Here is a 14,340-nt window from a genome sequence, read left to right as displayed (position 1 = left end):
TGACGTCTGTCAATGGCGAAAATCTTCAGAAAATGAAGAAAAATTTTCAAGATTTTCATTTGCCAATATCTCTGCTAATAACCGTTTAAAATAAAAACGGGGCGAGATGTCTCTGGAGGGGGCAAAATCTTTCATTCTAAAAAATTAGATTTTTTTTAAAGGTCTGGTTTGCCCGAAAACTGATGTCAAAAATCAGAAAAAACACTACAATTTCTGGGGGGGTCCCTTAGTTTTTATTAAATAATTTAAAAACTATGCTAGCTACAACATTGCGGATTTCACCATTGTGTTTTCCGCAAAATTCCGCACAAAATGGTTTATACGGGGACTGGCTGCGATGCCTTCGTCACCCTTTTCCGAAAATCGTAAACCCCCCAAACCCCCAATTTTGGCCTGATTGAGTGGTGGACTCAGTGTTAAAACACCTTCACACTTTGTGAAGGTGTTTTAATATTCATTGTGATAGAAAAACAAATTTACAAACGTGTACCACGACCCACGTGCCACGTCCCTATCTAAAGAAAGCCGTCTGCTGTGATGGCTTGAACAAAAAAAAGGTTGCCAGATTAAAGAAAATAAGAATTACTATAAAGTGGGAGGGTCAACCAACTTAAATTTAGTTCAACCACAGTCTCGACTGTGGTTGAACTTTTGTGGTTGAGCTCGCAAAATTTGGTCGAGCACAACCTTGGTTGATCTTTTTGTTAACCATAAAACGGAAATTGAGCTCAACTGTGACGAATTGGTTAACGAAAAAATACTGATTGAGCTCAGTTTAGGTTCGGGTTGAGCTAAAAAATTGACGATAAAACGCACCCTAAATTGAAAACTGGGAGTTACCCTGCGGCCAACATGAACATATGTGACACTAGTCACGTGATTCTGGTTGACCTTTCAGATTTAAGGTCACTGATAAGACAACCCCCTGTGGCTGAATAGCGGTGATTTTGCTGCAGCACCGGTGCTAGCATGGAGAAAAAAAAATTACCGTACCGAACGTCCCTGATCCTCTCTTTTCGGGGAGGGTTTGTGGTGTCCTCGATTAGGTGAAACCGAGACCTAGGGCTCGGCCCCGATTAGCCGAGATCGGGTAAACCGATCTGATCTACCCGAAAAATATCTGTTGCGATCGGTTCGGGCCTCCAGAAACAGATCGGTCTCGGTGCGGTTTTTCGGTGCGATCGGGTAGATTAGCCGCCATTCTTTTAATTGGCGGCTTAAAAACTGCTTATGAAATTAACTACTAACAGTGATGAATTAAGCACTTTTGCACCTTTGTAAAGTTAGGAAACTAGTAGGTTAGGATATTCGAGTTTAATACTTTTCGCGAATTTTTTTTTTATTATAAATTAAAATATGTTTTGGGTATGGCAACGTTGACTGTCAATTCTAGGACAGTGCCGGTCCAGTTAGAACCGCCTAGCTATGGAACCGGCTCGGTTATCGAACCGATTTTTCTTTGCCGTGTTTCAGCGCCACCGTTGGCCGCATTATGAACTATATCGATTTTCTATGGCGGGAATGAATGGGTTTTGCCTTTTAAAACATGCAAAAAATAGTACTGTAATGGGTTTATCTTTTTAGGCAATGTTGTACATCGGTTCAATGACCCAACTAATAATAATAGGCGTTAAAGTTATTCATACCAAATACAATAATAATAGGCGGTAAAGTTATTCATACCAAATACAATAGAATACAATAGCTTCCTTTATTCATTCTTATCTTCTAGCACCTTTTTCCATTCCAGTCCTTCTACCAACTCTAATTTCTTTTTCCTTCTGGTACGACAGCAGTTCTTTTATAGTTCATCAAACCACATCCTCTGTGGATGGTCCCCCACCAATGAAGATACACTAGTATCTCACCATTCATAGCCATAAACTATATTACACATATATTAAAAACCGTTTTTAGTTAGTCATAGCAGCGATTCGAACACGGGACTCTAGATCCATAGCGAACAGCATTACCACTCTGCTATGTGCCCTTACATTACAAGACCGTCAAAGTTTGAGGGATGAAAGAACTGACGATAGGTGGCACTAAGATCGGGTGCTTGGTTATAGAACCATGCAGTTATAGAACCGCGCACAGGCCGGTTCTATAACTGGACCGGCACTGTACCATAGCCGATGAGCCGTAGCTTTATTCTCTACATCTGTCATTCTTTAAAAAGCAAATTTAAAAAATTACAGTTTTTTTAAAGATAAGTTTGAATTTTTGCTTTTTCATTTTTATTCTTACTTTTTAAAAGGAAAAAATTAAAAAGTGCCAAACTAGGTTTGAACAATGGTCATATTTTTGGCTATAAATCGGGTAAAAAGTTCGGGTAAACGGGTAAAAAAACGGTGTAACCGGTCCCTAGAACCGGGTTTGGGAACAGGTACCTAGAACAGGGTAGTGGAACCGGGTCCAGGAACTGGTTATAAGATATGGGTCTCTTTTTTGTTTTGAACCGGTTTGGATCTGTTTACCCACGGGTAAGAAAATGGACGATCTGCGATCTGTCAGATCCGCTCTGAGTGTCAAAATTACCTACCCGATCGCCAAAAAAGCTACTCGATCGGCACGGGGCCGTTTTGAGGCAGGTTTGGAACAGGGTCGACGATCCAAAAAAATTACCTGTCCCGCTCGACCCGTGGGTTAGAAAAACAACCCGGGTCGGGTCATGTCCCGCGTAATTATCGGGTCAAACGCACTTTTCTTCTCTTCTTTTCAGTCTCGTCGTCAGACTCAACCATTACAACGTTTATATTTGGAAAACTTCTTTTTTTGCAAGCAGCATCGCCTGATTGACAGGATTTAGGTACATTTGGACGTTTTCTGCGACTGGTGGCCAATTTTCAAAACGATTTTTTCCCCTATCCACAATATCTTTACATTTTTTACAATGAGCTAGAACTTGAAGAAGGAGAGCATAGTATTTTAGCATAGTCTCCAGCAGATCAAAACTATATGTGATTTTGTTTGGCATAGAATTGTGTAAAACTTGTGAAGAGATTGTGGAAAGTGGAAAAATGGTGAAAATTGGCCACCAGTCACAGCACTATATTGAGACAAACGTCCCGAGGCGCCTGTGGGTTGGTGACTTTGTGGGAGGACCCACGTTCCCAAATACGCAGAGAGATACCCTGATTCCTGGCCGTTACTGTGGATTGCTATGTTTTTAAGCTATTCTTTTGACTCGTCACTTAGCGTAAGAGTTAAAAGCTTCTTTGTCTTACTACTAGATGGCGCCACATCTGGGGTTAGCCCGAGAACCCCTTGAACCGTCCCGAAACCCGTCCCGAAAAAAAAAATCCTTAAAGGGCTGCCTTTTATCGGGTTTTTTTTTTCTTGACCCGAGATCTGAACCGGGTTTTCATGACCCGGGCCACAGCCCAAGGTAAGACATTTATCGGGTAGATCAGGCAACGCAGCGCTTGTGAAGGAAGAAGGGCTGGGATAAAGTAAGTGACTCTGAGTGTTCCACTATGGCGGCCAGCGATGCAACAACCGATGATTCGTTGTACCCAATAGCTGTCTTGATTGACGAGTTACGAAATGAAGATGTGCAGGTAATTTTCTAAGTTTTTTTTTCTAAAGAATTTGTCAGTTTTCACCTTAGAAGTAGTTACTAGTTTTTTGTTTTTACCCTCCTGGTACACTACCGAAACATGTCCATTATTATACCATATACTTGCCATATAAATCTAGTTGAGTCATCCAATAGAATCTAGTTTCTTCAAATCCAATAAATTTTAACAGCTATGAAGCAGCTGGTAGATTTATTAGTTCATCATGATGTTGTTTTCCCTATTATTCAAATATCTTTGGGTGAATTTGTGATAAATAACATTTCTTTGCTTCAAGCTTCGACTCAATTCCATCAAGAAGTTGTCAACTATTGCATTGGCTTTGGGGATTGAAAGAACTCGCAGCGAGCTGATACCATTCCTCACAGATACCATCTATGATGAAGATGAAGTGCTACTGGCTTTAGCCGAACAACTTGGAGCTCTAACTCCATTAGTTGGTGGACCAGAATTTGTCCATTGTCTTCTTGTAAGTATAGCTTATTTTCATGAGTAAACTGACTGAAAATTATTTTGTACAGCTCCATTTGAAAATAAATTAATGTTCAATTTATAGTAGTCAAGTATGTTTACACAGCAACAATGTTTTTCTTTTAGCCTCCCTTGGAGTCATTAGCCACTGTCGAAGAGACCGTTGTACGCGATAAGGCTGTCGAATCACTTCGTTTGATATCAGAACAGCATAGTCCATCAGATCTGGAAACATACTTTGTTCCATTATTGAGAAGACTTGCATCTGGTGATTGGTTCACATCTCGAACATCGGCTTGTGGACTTTTTAGCGTCGCGTATTCCAAAGTATCCCATAATGTCAAGGGAGAACTGAGGGCTACATTTCGTATGCTTTGCCAAGATGACACTCCCATGGTGCGTCGTGCAGCAGCTTCTAAGTTGGGAGAGTTTGCACGCGTTGTAGAAGTGGAGTGGTTAAAGGCCGATTTAATTCCGATGTTTGTCCTTTTAGCCCAAGACGAGCAGGTATTTTCTTTTTTGTTTCTTCTAGCAATTATTCCGAAACATCCTTTTCAAATAAGCTTTTTGAGCAGGACTCGGTGCGACTCTTAGCAGTCGAGGCCTGCGTTTCTATGGCTGAGCTTCTTCAGCAGGAAGATGTAGAACAGCTTGTTATGCCGACTTTGAGGCAGTGTGCGGAAGATAAATCATGGAGAGTGCGGTACATGGTGGCTGATAAGTTTACTGAGTTACAGAAAGCTGTTGGACCAGAAATTTCCAAACAAGATTTAGTGTCGGCATTCCAAGTAAAGTTTTTTTGGATTTTTGTTATTTATTTATTTTTTTTTCGTTTGTTTCTGTAATTTTTTTACTTTTTTTTTATTGATTAATTTAAATGTTAATGAATTTATTGTTCAAGTCAAATTAATTTACAATATATATATATTTTTGAAGGCGCTGCTGAAAGATCCTGAGGCAGAAGTGAGAGCTGCAGCGGCTCATAAAGTACGAGACTTTTGCCAAGCCCTAGATCCTGCGTTCCGAGAAAGTCTCATTATGAATCAGATTCTGCCTTGTGTCAAGGAATTAGTGTCTGATGCTAACCAACACGTTAAGTCGGCCCTAGCTGCTGTTATCATGGGTCTCAGCCCAATTTTAGGAAAAGATAACACGATTGAGCATCTTTTACCATTGTTCCTCACACAGTTGAAAGGTATGATAAATATTTTCGTAACATTTCCGTCACGTATCTTTATTTTATCATTGCAAACCTTACAGACGAGTGCCCTGAAGTTCGCTTGAATATAATCTCGAACTTGGATTGCGTGAACAGTGTTATAGGAATCCAGCAATTGTCCCAGTCTCTTCTCCCAGCAATCGTCGAATTGGCAGAGGACTCAAAAGTGATTCTCATTTTTAATATTTTGTTTGTGATGATCCATTTACATTGATACCGTTTTCGAATGTAACAGTGGAGAGTACGTTTGGCCATTATCGAGTATATGCCTTTGTTGGCTGGACAACTAGGGGTGGAATTCTTCGATGAAAAACTCAACACGCTTTGTATGGCCTGGTTAGTCGATCATGTGTATGCCATTCGTGAAGCAGCAACGAACAACTTGAAGAAACTAGTTGAAAAATTTGGTGTTGAATGGGCTCAGAGTACCGTAATCCCCAAGGTTTTGGCGATGGCGCGAGATCAAAATTATCTCCATCGTATGACTTGCTTATTCTGCATTAACGTAAGCAAGAAAATTAACCTTTACTTGGCAGTGATTAATTTTTTGGTTTTTCAATGATAAAAAGGTGTTGTCGGAAGCCTGTGGGCCGGATGTAACTGGAAAAGTATTGCTACCAACCGTAATTTCTATGGCGAATGATAACGTAGCGAATGTGCGGTTTAACGTCGCTAAGTCATTGCAGAAGTTGACACCTAGAATGGAAGCACAGGCAACCCATAGTGCTATTAAACCCGTGCTTGATAAATTAATCACCGATACTGATGTCGATGTGAAGTATTTTGCATCTGAAGCTATGGCAGGTAAAATGATCTCGATAGATTAGTTGTGACAACAGTTCGCTGATTTTTTTCCCACTTATTTAAACCCTTTTTTTTTTTTTTATTATCACTTATTTCTTAGTTCTGTCTGGCTGAAATTCACGAGTAAATTTGTCGGTGAAAATGGATCTATTGCTGTGACTAATTGGCTGTCTATTAATTTTTTCCCCTCATTTAAACTTACATTTCATCCCTGAAAATTAATAATGGCAAGTATCCCATTCCTTATGTAGTAACATCATCACCCAAACCCTTCGTTTCTTGGTATTTTGCTTAGGACAGTCGTACTCGTAATTCATCGTAAGTGATGAAGATCGTGTATCTCGGAGATCTTATCCCGTTAAGGGCGTCAAATTTAGCTGTTGAAATGTAACCCTTATCTTCATCATTTAAATTCGAAATACAAAGCAACGTTCTTTTGTTCATAATTTAATAGTAATAGAAATATAAGGATTATCAAGATTGTTATAAAAACATCTTCATACGTAATATATATTAGTCATTGCCAGATTGGTATGTTACAATTTTGCCTGATACTATGAATTATTGAAACCAAAAATGTATGGCATCAATTGATCCCCCAGCATTTGCGTTTCAATAAATGGATCAATGAGATAATGATAACACAATTCATGGAAAGAGTATTCTGGAATAACTGGAGTTCCCGAGATAACAACACAATCCACAAAATCTTCCAAGCAAATTCGCGGATCCTTGTAACGAATTTGTGGAGCATACTTCTCTGCTAAGGTTTGAAGTTTTGATTCATCCTGAATCGTAAGCTGTTCGACGTTTAATGAGATAGGTTGGAGCCGTGAAAAAACTGGCCGGGTTTGATCCAAGACTGTTGTTATCTATTTTGTACTAAGATTGTAAAATGTTAACCACAACCATGATGAGTCATTCAGCAGTACCTTAGCATTCACAGATTTCTGCACTCTTATATCTTTTTCCATCTTAAGATTGACTAATTTTCTTGTTTCAATTTCAAATATTTTTAAAGTCTCAAGGTTTTTCATAAGAGCCACAGAGGTTTGAAACATTGGTTGGTTAATCGTTTGTTGACTTTGTGGGGTGGCAACTATGTGGCCACACAATGCTGGTTGATAGCTTGCTGTAGGTATACCAAAAGTTTGCATTCTTTGCACTATATCCACACTTGAGGTTTCATTTTCAATTCTAATGGTCTGTGAGCTGATTTTACGGTTGAATTTTGCAGTGTGGACAGCTTCAACCTGTGAACATTTGCCTAAAAACAAACGCCGTTTCTGCGAACCCGATGACAGAGATTTTGTTTTACCAGTACTCTGTGATTCAATAACCGGTAGAATTGTTCCACTTTTCCCGTCACTAAAAACTTTTACTGGTTTAACTTTTTTTTTGGTCCTGGACTGTAAAGAATCTTTGGATGGAATGTGTGACATTCCTGGATGCGTTCAGAGTATGGTTTTACGCTAAATCTTCCTAGAAAATACTGGAATGTTAAACACGAAGCTAGTACTACTTCTTTCAAAATAGCGTTGGCTGTTGCAAGGCCTACTTAATGGTTAAGACCTGTAAACTTGAATACCTCCTATGGCGGGAAGGCGTTCCGTAGTAAGAGGCAATCAGACAAAAAAACAAGGGTTACGACGACACCATCTGGTGCTCGCAATTATAATCTCGTTGAAAAACACCTAACACAATAGAGCAGTAAAACATCCTACGTTGCACGTTCTCCACAAGTGCGAAAATCTCATTTGTATCGAAGTTGGTCTGCTGCGGCTGCACGCTGCAGCGTCTAGGCAGAGTAATAGAATACTGGTGTAGCCACGGCCATGTTAACTCCCCCTCTCGGATTTTTTCCCAAAAGTTGTTGCCAATTTCGCGTATCGATTGTGAGAAAATGAGGCAAGATATCGATTTAAGTGTTCCATAACCGTAACTGCCACCTATGAATTGAGTTTTAAGGGTTGTTATTTAAAATCGTAGACTTTTACTTTTTTCACACTAATTAATTAAGCCACTTTTTGTCTACTTTCTGAAGTACAGACGACGGAAATGAGCGAAAACATAGCGAAAACGTAATACATCACAAGTTCACAACACAGCCGCTGTGGCGCTTTCGTTATGGGACAGAAAAACTTTCAGGCCAAAAAGGCAATGGGAGGGCCCGAAATAAGCGTGGCTACACCAGTATTCTATTACTCTGGTCTAGGGCTCGGCCACGTGTCCAATGGGTAGGTATTTGGGCGAATGGGTAGGTCTTTTCGGCAAAAAAATAGGTTCCGGTGGGTAACGGTTCCTAAGACTTTGTGCCCACTACCTACCCGGGTACCATGTGGGTAACACAATTTCGAAAACCGTTTCCATTACCCGGGTTCAAAACCCGGTTATCCCCGATTTCCTACCCGATTACCTGAGTTTTTCCCAGAAATCAAGTGACGCCCTTTGAATTTCCCGCCACAAAAAATTTTTTTTGCTATCCTCACTTTTAATTTTACTTGGGGCTTTGCAAGCCGCCATTTTCTAAGATGGCGGTGGGTATACCCGGTTTGCCCATCAAATCCGCCCAGCCTACCCATTTTGGAAAATAGGCTACCCGGATCGCCCATGGGCGACTATTTTTGGTTACAATCCACAGGTAACCCGGGTTTTCGAGAACCGGGGCCGAGCCCTAGCAGCGGCTTATCAGAGTCATAGAGGGGATGGTTCGTTCATTGGGTCGGTTTTGCCCATAAGGCTTCGTCGTCAAGAGTTTCCTTAACGATGGTAGTGGCACCTAGTGGACAGAATTGACCCACGTGTCAATCCTACACGTCCTTGTGCAAAGCTTTTAAAAAGGGGTGTAAATATTAAATGTAATACGAATAAATAGTCTTTAATAAATATAAGATAAAAGGGATAAATATTTCCGTTATATGAACAATATATTTTTGTTTATTCATTCAATATTTACATACAAAAACATGTAAAAATAAATTAAATTTTGTCTTAATTTAAATAGGTTAACATATTTAAATAAATAAAATTTCTTTTTTAACCACATTTCTCTGAATTTGAATTAAGAACTGCATTTGCGCATTAGTTCTTCTTTGGTCTTAACTAGCAGTGCGATACATTTTTTTATTGAAGTTCATGTCAGTGCGGGTCTTTGAAAGGTACAAATCTCGGAAACGTTTTGACTTAGTTTGGAACCGAATTAGTACGTATTCAATTATTAAATAAGGCAATGATTGTAAAATAAAATGAATGTCAGCTGCACTGATGTTGAAGTAATCTTGCACCGAATCTGTAAAGAATAACTACGATACATAAAAGAATACACATTAAGTGTTTTGAATATATCTTAATGTTAAAACAAAATATATGTTTACCATGTGATGATGGAGAGTTTAAGAAAAAGTTAATGCTGGTATCAGCTGCACTGATGTTGAAGTAATCTTGCACAGAATCTGTAAAGAATAAACACGATACATAAAAGCATACACATTAAGTGTTTTGTATATATCTTAATGTTAAAACACAATATATGTTTAACTTGCGATGATGGAGAGTTTACGAAAGAGTCAATACTGGTATCAGCTCTGCACTGGAATTAGAACAATCTTGCAAAGAATGTGTTGACAATACATTAGTCTTCTGGCCACAAAAAATTCTGTTTTCGTTTTGAAACAACTGCTTAAGTGGAATGCGTTGTTTGTTTTGTTTCAAAGCAGAGGCAAAACATCCATCTGCAGCAAAAAGAATAAAAGTTAAAAATGAAGCACCATCAGTGATGGTCCATCACCTTATTTGTGGAATAATTTTTACTACACCTAAATTATGTTTTTATTGGTTGGGCACTAAAAGACAATCTCCATCTCTCTGCAGGGTAAAAGTCATGCAAACTGTAACGCCTTTGACAATATTGGATTCGTCAAAATGACAAACACACAGTTTGGATGTTTTTTTAAGTCCAGAAATAATTGATTGCCACTTTACGCACTTATTCCCAACTTTAAAAACAGACAGAACAGAAACTTTACCAATTCACAAATTACACAATACTGTTTCTTCACACTTTTCAACGGTTTCATTTGAGACATTTTGAATTTAAAGCTCTTTTCCAGCTGCCCATAAGCTCCATTAAGATTTTTCCTTAACTATTGTGCTACCCTCTGTTGTGCTAGCGAGAAACTGAAAAACTGAAATTGCTTCAAATCCCTCAAAAACTGACGACCAAGTCTTATGGGCAAAGTCTACGCAATGAATGAACCATCCCCTCTATGACTCTGGTCTTATGGACCAACTTTTTCACGTTAAAAAATAAGTGTTCATAACTATAATTAAGATTTTCCCACTTTTCTTCCTAGCAGTAGGTACCCTATTCCTTTTTACATTTCCCCAGATTTTTCATTCCAAAGATTAATTATTTTGTTACCGAATATCGATATAAATTGCACAATACAAATCTGAACTGATCATCGTCTGCTTTTCTTAAGGCTAAACAGTAGGTTAGAAAGCTAGTTTTATCTATATTTTTATCGAATTTTACATCCAATTTTTTTATTTTTCATGCTAAACGAAAAAATTAAGATGATTTCTAATTGCAAAATAGTCCAAACGCAAAGAACACGAAAAATAAATGTTAATACCCTATACGAAATAAAAGATGTGGATGGAGTGAGATTTGAACTTTGATACTTTGAATTCCTAATACTTTATGATACCACAGAGCTATAGTTGCCTGCAATATTGTTCAGTTTATGCTAGAGTTAAAGTAAACTATATGAACGACAATCGATATAATTTTCCAAATAGAAAATCAAATAGAAAATAGTAAAAGTCAAACCTTCAAATTATCAACGATTACGACTGTCAAATCACCATTTTCCCAGACTAATGTGCAATAAAAAAAGTTATGTTGTTCATTGGGATCGAACACGGATCATTGTTGTCATGAGCATCGTCTTGTACCACTATGCCAAGTTCAAGTTGGTAACTGCTGCGTAAGTTAAAAAGAATTGGCTGTTGTTGGTTAGTATCGATACAAAATGCAGACGAAAATCTAAAATTATCGTCGTCTTTAACACAAAATTTGGCTGGATAGTAAATTTGTTTACTATTGATATCAGGGTTGCCACAGCAATGACTAATTCTTTTTTAATTAAATTAATTACTAATTCAAATTACAATAAGAAACATCATTCAAAAAATATAGGTCTGTTATGCAACCGATTTATAAAATCCCGTTAAAAATCATTTAAGCAAGCTTTTCCCAACAATAAAATCGCTGAAAAACCTTCTTCGTTCAGGTTTGAACCCAATACATCAGTAACTGTACCCTTGTATTATACCACTGTGCCAATAAGGGGGAACATTCTAGACTAGCTAGATGGGTTTCCGATTGGAGGTCACGAGTAGAAAGTCATTCCCACGGTCAACTCCCTGTATTGCTTTGTGACAATAACAAGGGCTACCCTGAGAACGTTGAACTCTCAAGGTTCTTTGCAATCTGAGAGATCAATTCCTTACATCACCCCCCCTTCTCTTTTGTTGCGTCCCGCAACAATCGGTACCAGCTTCTGCATTTTATTTTCATGGAATGATGTGTGGATCCTACGCTGATGACACGGGTACGATGTTTCAGTTTCCTGAATTAGACCTCGTCTATTTGTCGTGCTCCCGAGGTGAACCATTCAGCCGACATACATTGTGTGTGTTATTGCAGTGCTTTTTTTTTTTTTTTTTTTTTTTTAGGGGACTGTGTATACGTTTGATCTCGTTTGCATTCTTACTCGTAAATTCCTTCGAAGACCCATTTCTGCTTAGGAGATGAAAAATGGAACATTGTTTGAAATATGGAAGCAAATCTGACATCAGCAATTATACGGTTAAGTCAAGAAAGGTGTTTAAGGAAAGTACAGGAATAGGAGTATATTGATTATAGGAACACAGTGGCGAATTTATTGCATGAGACATCAATTAGCTTAATTATGTGCGAGGATTGATTCGATTTTCTTGGAGGAATGATTCGGCTTCTGGCTGATTAGGGCTTTGGCGGTTTCGCTGCCTCTTCTTTCTCCGTGGGGGCTCTGTCGATCGCTCTGAGGCTGTGGATTGGGTTGAATATGGACTGGTAGGAGGCATAATGATTTGGATAGGTGGTGGTGTGGCTGTTGCAGTAATGGCTGGTGGTGTTTTGTTGAAGCAGTTGAGTTGAAATATTTTTTTGACATGATTGGGAAGGCTTGAGTTGGAGGGACCCGATACCACAAAATCTTACAGCGAATGCTGAAATCATCCCAAAGCCTGAAACGACTCCAAAATGTTTTATCCAACACCCCATTTCAGCTACAAAATCTACGTGAGGGGCATAGCTATGGTGAATTAGGACATTGGAAGTGAGAAGTTCTTTTGTGTTGTCTTCTGAGTGATGCTCATCAATGGTGGCGAGAATGTCAGCCATTACCGACGCATAACTCAAAGGGCTATTTTGAATTGCTGGGTGCATTTGCAGGAGGGTTGCTAGAGTATTGTCGGCTTCGAATTTCTCTGTTTCAATGAGTTTTCTACCTTGAACTTGGATGTTGGCAAACACCGGAATCCATTCCCCATTTTTGTGAGCGTGAGTTTTCCCGTTCAAATTTACAAAATTTGAATACCAATAGCAGTCGGTGAAGGGTACGAGCTCCCAACCTTCGAATGCAATTGTAAAATTGAGATAACGTGGTTGAGGACCACATTTTGTAAATTCTGTGTGGAAGGTTACATTTTGTTCTCTACATTGTAAGACTGAAGCTTGGGCACCGTTGGCTACTAATTTTGAACATTTTGGAAGTTGCATGTGAGTAGCTGCTAACCAGCCATTGTACTGAGCGCTTACGATTGCGCTGTGATGGTTCATTTTACGGTTTTCACATTGTAACCGACGAATTTCTCTTGCCAGTCTATTCTCGTAGTCTAATGCTATGTCTCTGGTGTATTGGACATGGGCTGCGGCTTCAATTTCTGCTTTTATTGTTGAGGCAACCTGTTTGACCTGTGCATTTGTTGTATTACTGCTGGTTTTCCTCTCGTTCTCTACCGTCGCATTGGGATCGAATTTCTCAAAATCTCCTGTTGGGGGTGCCATGTTAATTGCTACTAAATTTTTTTCCATTCCCATTACACTTTGTAACTGCCGCTTTCCGCAGTAAGCGAGCATTGTTGTGTTGATGAGAAAGTCTGTTTGGCTGTGTTTATCCTGTAAACGTTTGATCTCGGGATTATTTGTTTTGTAAAGCTGTCCTTTTCCGCTTCTTACTAACTTAAGCTCGCAGTCTTTTTTTTCTTTATATGAATTATCCCAGATTAAAGTAACGAAGTTAACGGTTGCTGTCCCTTTCAAGCTGCCTGAAAGGGTTCCAAACGGAGAATTGATTGTGCAATTGTCGCATTCCGTTTCTAGAGCTACTTCTTCAATTTTAATTTAACTTGAGGCTTTGCAAGCCGCCATTTTCCAAGATGGTGGTGGGTATACCCGGTTTGCCCATCAAATCCGCCCAGCCTACCCACTTTGGCAAATAGACTACCCGGATCGCTCATAGGCGACTTTTTTGGGCGACGAACCGCGGGTAAACCGGGTTTTCGAGAACCGGGGCCGAGCCCTAATTAAGGGACTGAATTTCTAATCCTAGTGAGGAGAGGCTTCTATGTACCTTTACGAGCTGAATTAAATTTTTTTGAATTTCTGAAAAACTCCCGCACGCTTCGTTCGATTTGAACGAAATTGGTCACAATGGATTCGTTGTTCACGAATCAGCTATGGCGTGCAAAATTATAACACAAAATATTGTAACGTTTAGAGAACGACTTCGTCCTCCAACAGACCTGCCCTTTGTTTTGGTTTCCTCTTCCATTTTAGCTTGTGCCTGGTGACTGTCACCTTTGTTTGTCTTTTTATACTCTCTGAAAGTATTGAAAGAGAATTTAGGTTATTATTTTTTATGCTTCCATATCAAAGTCCTTAAACTTATCGGGAAGACGGGTCGCGACTCGTGTTCTGTCATATTGAATTTTTTGTCTTACTCTGGCGTCTAATAAATTTTTTCTTGCTAGTGCGAAACCCTCTCTTAGTCGTTTCATTACCTGACTTTTATAATCTTGCGGAGTGATCAATTCTGCTTCTGGGATTAAAAATCTATCGACGACCTTATTTGGGTCTTTTTTCATTATTAAAAAATCGAGGCTCTCCATTGTGGATGAGTGAACTAAATTTCTATACGCCGACGCCATAGGTCCCAATAC

General features: G+C 39.1%; 3 protein-coding genes across 3 annotated transcripts; 1 reads left to right on the top strand and 2 right to left on the bottom strand.

Moving 5' to 3' along the window:
- The first annotated feature begins 3,399 nt into the window (after nucleotides 1-3,399).
- On the top strand, nucleotides 3,400-6,518 carry LOC116919719 (serine/threonine-protein phosphatase 2A 65 kDa regulatory subunit A alpha isoform). The gene is made up of 9 exons (XM_032925733.2): nucleotides 3,400-3,560; nucleotides 3,856-4,047; nucleotides 4,176-4,556; nucleotides 4,625-4,837; nucleotides 4,986-5,244; nucleotides 5,310-5,434; nucleotides 5,504-5,773; nucleotides 5,838-6,072; nucleotides 6,173-6,518. Exons 1-9 carry the CDS (start codon nucleotides 3,477-3,479, stop codon nucleotides 6,184-6,186), a joined length of 1,773 nt encoding a protein of 590 aa, XP_032781624.2. The 5' UTR covers nucleotides 3,400-3,476; the 3' UTR covers nucleotides 6,187-6,518.
- Nucleotides 6,519-6,568: 50 nt separating this feature from the next.
- LOC116919720 lies at nucleotides 6,569-7,747 on the bottom strand. Its single transcript, XM_032925734.2, has 2 exons — nucleotides 7,005-7,747; nucleotides 6,569-6,944 (listed from the first exon to the last, which is right to left on the bottom strand). Exons 1-2 carry the CDS (start codon nucleotides 7,512-7,514, stop codon nucleotides 6,627-6,629), a joined length of 828 nt encoding a protein of 275 aa, XP_032781625.1. The 5' UTR covers nucleotides 7,515-7,747; the 3' UTR covers nucleotides 6,569-6,626.
- Nucleotides 7,748-12,045: 4,298 nt separating this feature from the next.
- On the bottom strand, nucleotides 12,046-13,352 carry LOC116936254. The gene is given in 3 exon segments (XM_045171164.1): nucleotides 12,046-12,282; nucleotides 12,285-12,301; nucleotides 12,304-13,352. Coding segments are annotated over 3 exon segments (1,209 nt in total). The 5' UTR covers nucleotides 13,259-13,352.
- Nucleotides 13,353-14,340: the final 988 nt, after the last annotated feature.

The sequence above is a fragment of the Daphnia magna genome, linkage group LG3, assembly GCF_020631705.1.
Source record: "Daphnia magna isolate NIES linkage group LG3, ASM2063170v1.1, whole genome shotgun sequence".
In the NCBI taxonomy this organism is placed as follows: domain Eukaryota; kingdom Metazoa; phylum Arthropoda; class Branchiopoda; order Diplostraca; family Daphniidae; genus Daphnia; species Daphnia magna.
This window is presented reverse-complemented; position numbering and strand designations above follow the sequence as displayed.